The sequence below is a fragment of the Malus sylvestris genome, chromosome 4 (assembly GCF_916048215.2).
Source record: "Malus sylvestris chromosome 4, drMalSylv7.2, whole genome shotgun sequence".
NCBI classification, from domain to species: Eukaryota; Viridiplantae; Streptophyta; class Magnoliopsida; order Rosales; family Rosaceae; genus Malus; species Malus sylvestris.
In genome coordinates, this window is record NC_062263.1 from 30,815,838 (window position 1) to 30,826,441 (window position 10,604).

Here is a 10,604-nt window from a genome sequence, read left to right on the forward strand (position 1 = left end):
TCCTCAACAATATAAGTCTTACATGAATTTTGCACTTATAATTCTTCATTCATTTCCATAACCCACGTTTTTCTTTAAAAAATATATACACATATATATATATATATATATATATATATATATATATATATATTCACTAGATATTAAGGCTTTTGAAATGAGTTGTGCCAGGAGTTTTGCCCTTTTATTGAACAATAAAACAAAATATAAGGGCTCCCAGAACATTGCCCAAATGGGGTTTCATCCTCAAGAATAGGTCTAGAACGTTATACACGAAATTTCAAAAGTATCTCTCTCAAGCAAGATATAGGTCATACATCACCATGTAACTATATCATGAAATAATCTCGGCAACGATGCTAATACCTGACAAACTACCATTCCCAGACGCATTTTATGTTCACAAGAAGCTTAGGCACAAGATCACCGATATAACAAAACCGTATCACAAACCGCACAAGACAATTTTTGTGCCAACGACAACTTCACTCCTAAATTTGTTGAAACAGCTTTCGTCCTCTTCCTTGCAAGAATTTATGATTATCATGTAAAGTTAAGTTCCGACACCACCCTTCCCCATCACTCCATATGGATTACACTAAATGATGATTAATGGATGCTCCAACCCAGCCCATCCTTTCTTACTGAAGTCAAACTGAAGATAGCTGAAGTGACTACTTAAATCACACTCTCCTCTATGGCCAAATATCTAAGTAACATGCAAGTAGCAATATCTTAAAAACAAAGTAAAACATACCTCCCAAACATACCTCTTAAACACGAAGTTGAGAAAAACTAAGCACCGGTCCTTAAACCCATCACAGGAGAAACAGCTCAATTCCAGCAAAAAACAAATGGAAAAACCATAACTTTATCTTGGTACATGAGTTTTAAAACTGACCTAGACAAGAACACAAACGCCCTTTTCTCCACATGCTCCACGGCAAGGATCACCTAGTACCGATCATAACGCCTGGAAGAACAAAATACTATATCAGACAATGATCACTGAAAGGTATCCAAGTTTTTATACACATTGACTTGTTCACCATTCATATACAGGATAAGGCAATGTCATCAATTACCAATTTGGCTTGTAGTCCATAAAAGGTAGCAACTCTCCAATAGACCAATGATTTTAATAGGTAAGACTAAGAAAAATGACAATGGGAGGAGAATTTACACAGGTTGACAAGCCAAAAATTTCTTTCATACAAATGCTGGTCAAGGCATGTTATAGGCTACCACTTATAACACTAGGCCTATTTTCAAAATAATAATAATAAAAAAAGCTCATAGCACTTTTCCTTAAAATTGCAAGCACAAATACAAAAAACATAGGAAAATAATGTTCTGAAAGTATTGCATGTGTTCTGGCGCTTTGTTATTACAGTTCTGAGAACAAAAAACTAATTGCATGTTAAATAAACAGAACTGTTCAAAAATCAGCCACCATGGACGAGCACACACCTGTGGCGATCATAATCCCTGGAACGTTCCCTTGACCGCGACCTGTGGCGACTTCTCGAATCATAATTGCGGGAGCGATCTGAATCTCTGTCATGTTCGCGATCATATCTGCGATCTCGATCATAGTATCTATCATGATCTCTGCTCCTACGATCATGACCCCTACCCCGGTCGCGGCTAGCTCCGCATTCTCTATCCCTACTTGATTCCCTGTCCCGATCCTTACTTCGCTCCTTTGATCTACATGGTAAATATTTGAAGAAGATAAAAAGAATAGTAATTATAAGAACCTTACATAAAAAAAATACATGATGTATAAAAATTTATGAGAGTAAAAGAACGAAAGAACATACCTCCTATCATCAGACCTATCGACCTTACGACTCTTGTTTCTCTCTTCCTGAAAAATAAATAGCCAAGAAAGTACAATTGGCAACCCTTTTGTTAATAGGATGGCATGAAATACGAAATCTCTTGATGGAGAGATATAACAGGGTCATATTTGGGAAGCAACATTTAAGCTCAGCATTAACAGGGTCATAATGGGGATACTTACTAATAAAGTCAACATGTAAAATTCTTCACAGTGGATTAAAAATCACTTAGATAAAGACATCATCCCTTTTTCCACAGTTTTCATTTGATTATTATAGGGAATACCAAATATAGATGGTGACTACAACCAAACGGGTGTATTGTGTACCCACTCTCAAAGGTACACAAGCTATGTTCTAACATACTCCTAAATTTCTTCAAAAAGGAAAATACTTCGTCGGTAGTAAACTTACTAATATCAAAGCAGAACTTAAACAGTGTGGCCTCAGTACATGATACAGTGAGGAAGGTCATTCCTAATTCATAACCACGATATGTTATGCATGCACCTTTCTCAAAGATGACGCTGACAGAAAACATCCTACAACAAAAAGATATGAATACATCCTTGTAGAATATTACAATTTTTTTCCCCCAAATGCTTCGTAATCTTTAAGGATATCTTGACAATTGCAAGACTTGGATTCAGATTCAATAATTATATAACAGTGAAAAAGATGGTTGAAAAATTTATACTCACAGATACCATATTTATGAGAATCTCTATAGATTTGAAACATAATACCATAGCACCTGAACCAACAGTTTCAGAATACAACCTTAAATAAATTCAAAGATTCTGCAGATAAAAATGTAATACTATGACAATATATTTTCAGATCTACCTTTCCCAAAATGCAGAAACATATTTGTCAGAAACAGTATCCACTATCCAGTACAAATTTTCAGTTCATCCACCCATTTTTTACACAACAAAAAAAAGGAATAAACCAACCTAATATAAATTCATATATTTACAAAATGGATCATCTTTACCTGCAGCTCTGCTAACTTCTCACGGATTTGCATATAGCCTAAATGAAGCTTCCCGCCAAAGTGATCAGCTAGCCGACGGTCACTGAAAAGCACAACAACAAAAATCAGAATATTCATTCAATTTAGAAATGCAATAGCTCCAGCAGGTCATGTTCATGTACAGTGCAGATTCCCCTTAAATTTCTAGCCAAGAATAGCATGATCTATAAACATAAAACAGAAATAGACGCACATTCTTTAGCTGCAAAAGTTATCCTCGTAAAACTGGGCACAAGAGCCTGCTGGTGACAAGGAGGCATAATCGTAGGGTCAAAAGCTGAAGCACTTGAAACCCCAATACTAATTTTTGTGTACCTAGGAAAGCTAGTAACTAGAGTAGCAAGCATGACTAACAAATCAACCTTTACCTGTCATAAACACTCAAAAATGCTCCACAGATATCACATACGCGTAGCTTTTGATCAGTCTGTAACAACACCATGATGAACAAGTTAAGAGTTGCTTGAAAGAAAATAAAACAAGAAGCTTACAAGTACAACCCTGATATTAAATGAAAATCTACTTCTCACACTTGCCCAAAGTGACATCTATGACTATATATAAAGGAAACGTGAACTCACAATTCGCACATCAGCAGCAGTGTACTTGGAGGAATCCAGGATAGGCTCTTGTCTCGCAGGCAGCTAAATAGAGAAGAATGAAGTCACTCCGAAGCCATTGACAGGAAGTAAAAAAGAACACAAAAAATGCAAAACTCAGAACAAAAGAATGATGTTAAAAGGTTAGTAGAGTAGGTGAACCACTTAACTACCATCTCAAAAAGATTATTATCTTATCTAATATACCTTCTTCAGTGCTTCAGCCTCTTCCAGTGCTTTTTGTGCCTCATCAACCATACCTTGCTCACCTGAAGATGTTAAAGAACTTTAGGGACAATATACGACCTGATTCTTAGAGCAGAGACTAGCCCAAGATGTATCAGAGCATTAACTAGTTAAGTTACCAAAGTCCTTACCCTGAACTTAATGAAAAGATATGTATTATCAATTGATAAAACCACATGATGGCCATAATCCTGAAAACTTGAGTATTATTTTCACTTACCAAGGTCCTCTGCCTTCTTCAACTTTTCATTTATCATTTCCTGTGTTCGAGCATCAGGAACAACTACGGGCATTGGTGCCAAAGGAGGTGGATTTGGTAGGGGTTGTGGTAAAGCTGCCCGATCCTTATTGAAAGCGTCCAAAAGTAATGTGGACTATTAACAGAAAAAATATATATATAAGTTAAGGTGGACTATTAACAGAAAAATAAAAATATACACAAATATATATATATATATATATATATATATATATATATATACAGAGAGCTTAAGGGGAGGGATCCCCATTTTTTGAAAAAAATGGGGATTAGGTGTGGGGCCCACTTCACATCAAATTTCAACGATCCGAACCGTCTATTTTGTTAGTCTCGATTCATAGATTATCCTTGCAAAAATTCAATTCAATCCGAAACCATTTGCCTATTTAATTATCAATATCAAATTTCATATTTTCTTATATAACAAAGTATTCGTTCATTTCCTTGAACCCAATTAGATGTCTTAAACATTTCCAATTTAGCTAATATTTTGCAAGAATGATCTATGAATCGAGACTAACAAAATAGACTGTTCGGATCGTTGAAATTAGATGTGAAGTGGGCCCCACACCTAATCCCCATTTTTTGAAAAAAATGGGGATCCCTCCCCTTAAGCTCTCTGTATATATATATATATATAAGTTAAGGTGCTGACAATCTTGTCAAGATGTCCACCACACCAGGGAATACTATACTGGAACAGCGCAAAAGACATTTGAGTATACAAATAAATTTGCCAAGAATCTACTATGGACCTGTTTATCTGCTCTATTGCCTCTGAGTTCTTCTACAATCTCCAGAGCCCGAATCTTAAGATCTGTCTTGCCTTCAAGATCTGCAGATTTGAATCACAAAACAAAATTTCTAGTACATATTCAAGAACTGAAAATATACAAGAAACTGAAGTTTCATAAATAAAGACAAACTGGAAACAAAGGGCTTGAAAACATAAGATCAGCAGTAAAAATAACCGTGGAAACGTAGTATAAATGTCAAACTTTACTTATACATATTAGTGACTCATTGACATTAACGCATTAACCAATCTCAAAAAGCAATGAGAAGCATCTATGTATTGTTAATAAACACACACGCACACACACAAAATCCAAGCAAACCAAGAAAGGGCATGCTTGTTTTGAAATAGCAATCTGGAAAGAAGAATAATAATAAAAGCAAAAGAGACATCAGAAGCTACGGAGCAAGGAGATAAAGGTTACCATATTGATCAACTTCTTTCAACTTCTCCTTGATCTGCTTTGACAACTCAAGTATCTCTGGTGTCTGGAATTGCAAAACAATCAATAAATAGGCAATCATAAGATTCTTTCACCTTATATGCAAAGAAAAGATTAAGATAAAAGATTGAATGATGGATCACCTGAGTAACCTCAGAGACAGAAATGGCAATAGCAGCCTTGGCATCGTCATCCTCGAGGCGCTTCAGAGCTCTATTAATTTTCCTATCACACTCAACAATGAGCCTATCTATGACATCCTCCAGGTCTCTGTCATAGTTATCAGTCCCATTCGCTTTCGCTTCTTCGTATCTGGGTTAGAGTTAAGCTTCCCTACTGGTACCATCGAATTGTATAAACAACACCAGTTCATTCAAAATTTCAAATGCACATCGATTATTAAATGAAATTGAAGCAAGAAATTGCATAAAAGGATACTCTTTCCTGAGCTGCAAAGAGTGGACCTTAGGGCACGGACCCATATCCATTTTCTGAAAACAAAAACAACAAACGCCGTCAAGGTTGACGATTACGGCAAAAGGCCTTGTGCTACTAATCAAAAGACGCCAAGGGGCTTAGTTTACCGTTAACTGGAAAAGCTCGTGGGGGCAGAGGCCGACCAAGTAGAGGCGACACACATCACGATCGTAATACTTGCGGTTGACCTCCCGGACGTCGCCGTTTCGGTTGGCCCCCATGAGCTGGTCGAGCTGCTTCCTCAGCGCGTCCATGGCCGCTCACACTCCCTCTCCAGTCGTCGTCCTCGACAGCTTTGGAATGGTGGATTCTTCAGTTGGCGAGTTGGCGTGTTGGCTTTAATCAGAGAGAGAGAAATTAGGGCTCGTTTGTTTCGGATTTGGAGAGTTTGGGGGAAAAGAATACCAATGAGGACTTGGATTGTAATTTTCAAAATTTATTTTACTGATATGCCCTCGTGAGTTATTATATTTACATTCAGGCCCAGGCCCATTACGATTTTCACTCTTTGGGCCTATTATCGTTCTTCTAATGATAGTTTGGAAGTGAGATACTTAAGCACCCATGAAAAAAAACTATCAGGATTTTAAGTGTTTGTTAAACTAAAAAAAATGGCTTATTTTGGAAACTGATGTTAGAATAAGCTGAAATCAAAGGAAAAAACTGAAGCTGCTATTTGCAGCTTTGGAAAACTGACTTTTTTTTTAGAGCACACGGAGCTACAATACTCCTTTAATGAAAAAAGACTGCTTTTTTTTTCTAAAAGCTATTTTACAAAAAAATTTACCAAATACTCTGTTGATTTATTTCACAGCCGCCTATTCTCACGCCAATGCCGCTTACAGCTTTCTTTTTTTTTCACCAAACCAGCCCTCACTCTCTCACTCCACAAAAGTCACAGACTTCAACTGAAACTCGATGGCGCTCTCTCTCTCCTCCTCTCGGTCGTCCCAGTGGCGGTTGATCTTCGTAATCTCCGCCGTGCTGTCTATTACAGTAGCAGCAGCTTTCCAATCCGATGAGCTCTTGGTGGACGACGAGGAGTTCGGTCTAGAAGGAGGGCTGCACACTAAGTCTCCTGATCTCACATACACCAAATCCACGCCTACGCCAGCATCACCAACTACGTCGCCGACCCGGAAGAGGTTTTCGGATCCGGATTCGGACTCAAAGATCCAGTTTCAGCTTCATCACGCCTTTGGAGACTCTGATTTCTCGCCGGCTGGTACCTTCAGTGCTCGTTTAAAGACGTGGAATCACGGTGGTCAGGTTGGTTGCTTCCTTCTTTTTAGTTTTTTTTTCTTGTATGTTTTGGTTGCTCAGAAAAGGAGGAAACTTTTTTGTGAATGAGAGAGTTTTCAACTGCAGGTTTTGCCGTTGGATTTGGTTGTCATTGAATTGAGGTTCTGGTGGTTGAGGATTTGAGATCGGAATTCGATGTTTTGAACTGGATTTGTTTCTCTTGTAAACTGGTTGCATAGAAATTTAGGCGAAAACCAAAAAGAAATGAATGTATTGTTGATCAATTCTTTGGGTGCAAGGCAATGGATGCAAGTACATGATGATGCACTTGGGAATTTTAATTTACACTATTAACTTTAGCACCTTTACGAACACAGTGTCAAGCGTAGTAATTCCTACTTAAACACTCTAAGGCCTTGTATATCACTTTATCTTTGTAGAAACCTACGATGTAGCTTAACTATAACATGGTTTTATTGGTCACAGACTCTCACAAAGCTACGATTTTCGAGGAATGCCTTTACCGTAGAGGAGAAGGAGAAGTTTGCAGTAAGCTTTCTCCCCTAAACCTGGGTCCTTTTTGCTTTTACCATTTCAAATTGGTCTCTGTCTTGACTTGAAATGACAATGCTTTTCTTGCAGCTGCTACTGAAGGGAGATGACTTCTATAGGATAAGATTGCCGTCCAGCGTCTTGAATCCTCCTGGGAGGGATTATGTCATTTCATCAGTAAAAGCGGCAAGTCTTAAGCACCCTCTCTTAAGCAAGGATTTTCTTCTATTATTTCCAGCTGATTGTATATTTTTCTAATTGTTTTCTTTGCACCATGTTGATATTTGCAATGAGAAACTATGCTTGAAAAAGAAGTTCCTGAAACTTTTTTATTTTTTTTCTTTCTGTAAGAGGAACTTCTTTCTATCATAAATTACTACTGTAACAGCATTCTGGGTCTACTGCTGTCTCTCTGATGGTTTTATGGCTGCATATAAATGTGATTAGTAAAGCTGTAGGTTTACTAACAATGTTTCAAAATATCCAGAGATGTCTTCCACGAGAGGGTTTGGATGAGCATTTTGTTATACACACGGTAACTTTCAACTTTGTTCAAGTTCTAAACTCTTGCTGTTGTTTTCTCATGTTACCGTTTGGTTTTACTTCTAAACTCTTTATTGTATCAGTCATTGTAATCATAACAGGAACAGTTCTAAGAATGTTCTCCAATCGGCATGCTTTTCAAATTAGAACCAGAGGCAAATGGAACAAAATCTTGGTTAAAACTTTTCATCATCTGGAATTAATATCTTTGATTAAATTTGTTTTTGCAGGATGGAATTAACATCTTGGCAGTTAATTATGGTTCTCCTGGGGCATGTCCATATCCTCGGCAAATGAAACTTGTAAGTTAGGATCAAACCTTTTCATCCTGGTCTTTTTGTCAATGAACCCTATTTTTGAGGATGGAAATAGTTTTGTTGAATTAGCTTACCTTAATCCAATGGCTTTTGTTATTTGTATTTTCAGCCTGGAAAATGGTCCTTTAACTCTCACACGGTTTTGAAGAATAGTGAGCAGGCACCAAGGTGATTCTTTTGCATTTGTTCTTTTTTCAATATATGTTCAGATTCTGACTTGATCTAGTTTCTTAAACTCTTACAGAATGTTTTTAATTATTTCAACATCTGTTAGTGGAAAAATGGTGAATCTTATTATAGAGTTCCCGGTGCATTTGATATCAATTCTGTTGATTTCGAATGTTTCCTAAGGATGGATAGAAATGCAGCAATTGGCATTTGATCTGATAATATTTATAACTTTATCATTATGTTTTTATTTGGTGAAAAATCATTATGTTGATCATCAGGTCTTTGTGAATGCCCTGTAATTTAATATTTTATTGCCAAATGTTTCCTCAGAGCTCCAGTGTTCGCTGAGGAGATTCTTGGGGTTGGGGGTGAGGTAGGAGAAGGTGAAATTGTACCACCACCAGAAAGGTCGTTTTGGGCTAAATATGTGAGTATCAACAGAATTAATTGTCTTCATAGCTTCCTTCTGTTAATTGTGTTCATAGTATCGAAAAAATAAATTTCTGACCTTACTTAAATGTTATCAGTGGATGTACCTGATCCCTCTTGGGCTCATTGTCATGAATGCGATTACTCAAGCAATGAACATGGCGGAGGAGGGTGCTGGTCAGCCAGCAGGCCAAGCTCAGCAGCCGGCTGCAGTGCAGCGTGGGTCAAGTTCCGCTGTGCGAAGAAGATAGTCAGTTTGCTATTTCTGTTTAACAATGTGGAGGCACCTTAAGTGAATGACATTTTAGGTTCGACCTTTTGATTGTATTAATCCCATGGGGACCAACACGAGGTCGTAAATTTTTAGTAGGTTTGTTATAATTTGCAATAGATATTGGAAGGTTGAATTGGTGGAGATTTCGGGATTAGAATGGTAGAGAATTGTGCAGGTATTTTCATAACTTATTGTGCTGATTGACACTTGATAGAAAGTAAAGAAATAACTGTCACAATGATACTGCAAGCTATTAACTGTAACCATTGTTGGTAACTTCATGAATTTGGCAGAAACAATCGGCATTTCTCGGAACCTGAAAGTAGTTACTAATTATCGGTGGCGCCACGTTGTCGGCCACCATGGAGGCTCATATAGGAAGGCCTCTTGCCTACACCGTCTATCAAACACCATTCCAGTCCATTCACTTGATCATCTTCTTTCTTCAACTCCAAAACACTCAAGAAGCATAGATGTCTCTAATGGACTATCTCCACCTAGATGGTTTAACAACTGGCACAACCGCATAACCTCGCCCCGGCTCTCACCTAGGCACTTACTAGTTTGCTGCTTCTCCAACCATATCCTTAGGCTCGGGAATGAAATGACAGAAGTATTTCTGATGATCGATGTTGGTAATGTGGTTGCCACAACCCGGCCACTACAACATTCCATTGTAAATCATACTTGCAGCTGAACGGAAACCAGTACTCGGCATTAAAGATTTAACTCTTTCCATTCACCCGTCTGGGAAGACAACATCTCCACGTTGAATTCAAAGGGTGTAAAACTGCTCGGAAGGGAATTCGCACCACCCTGCACCTGTACTCGGCATTAATCGTCATGTCACTACTACCAGTAGTATTCGTACCTTTAAAACAGTAGGGATCACAGATTAATCCCACTTTAACTGTCTTGTGGGATTGAGGGGCGGGAGGAAGAACAACCCATTGCTTGGTGTATGGATTGCAAATGTTGTAATCACGTTGTTTATTCTCCATTGTGCAGCACAAAACTAAGTCATTGTACGTTGCTACAATAGCTGGACCATCATTGTCGTCGTCACCTAACACAAGTGCAGGCTTGCCGTCTTCACATTTAGGCTCATCTTGAGAACAAGGGAGGAAACTCAAGGACAACCCGCGTGATTTAAGCCTTTGAAGTTTGGACATGGTGGGGAATTCGGAATTATACGATGGCTGAGGATGAGGATAATTTGTAAACATATCATGGAACAGAAGAGTACATATAGTTGGTGTTGCCAATCACTTTGGAGACATAGGAAGCGGGGAAGAAAAGAAAGATTAGAGATAAAAGCGAACGACTTGCATTGGAGAACGGATTTACAAGGAAGTCGACAACAGATTTCAGCCAATA

General features: G+C 38.0%; 2 protein-coding genes across 6 annotated transcripts; one reads left to right on the forward strand and one right to left on the reverse strand.

Annotated features, from left to right (window-relative positions):
• Positions 1-207: 207 nt before the first annotated feature.
• Positions 208-6,103, reverse strand: LOC126618372 (uncharacterized). Of its 5 annotated transcripts, none has more exons than XR_007621667.1 (14): positions 5,807-6,103; positions 5,661-5,713; positions 5,366-5,534; positions 5,205-5,268; positions 4,740-4,819; positions 3,946-4,099; positions 3,687-3,748; positions 3,462-3,524; positions 3,249-3,307; positions 2,842-2,923; positions 1,824-1,870; positions 1,471-1,710; positions 902-973; positions 208-808 (listed from the first exon to the last, which is right to left on the reverse strand). XR_007621667.1 is itself a non-coding variant. In XM_050286412.1 (13 exons), the coding sequence occupies exons 1-13, from the start codon at positions 5,951-5,953 to the stop codon at positions 955-957; spliced, it is 1,239 nt and encodes a 412-aa protein (XP_050142369.1). In that variant the 5' UTR covers positions 5,954-6,103; the 3' UTR covers positions 208-954. The 5 variants fall into 5 exon arrangements, 1 of the variants encoding a protein (XP_050142369.1); XR_007621668.1 differs by lacking the exons at positions 208-808; positions 902-973 and adding exons at positions 2,259-2,386; positions 2,546-2,598 and having other exon boundaries at positions 1,670-1,710; XM_050286412.1 differs by having other exon boundaries at positions 208-973.
• Positions 6,104-6,563: 460 nt separating this feature from the next.
• On the forward strand, positions 6,564-9,468 carry LOC126618376 (uncharacterized). Its single transcript, XM_050286416.1, has 8 exons — positions 6,564-6,968; positions 7,428-7,490; positions 7,584-7,679; positions 7,981-8,028; positions 8,267-8,338; positions 8,463-8,521; positions 8,855-8,951; positions 9,052-9,468. The coding sequence occupies exons 1-8, from the start codon at positions 6,618-6,620 to the stop codon at positions 9,202-9,204; spliced, it is 939 nt and encodes a 312-aa protein (XP_050142373.1). The 5' UTR covers positions 6,564-6,617; the 3' UTR covers positions 9,205-9,468.
• The last annotated feature ends 1,136 nt before the right edge of the window (positions 9,469-10,604 follow it).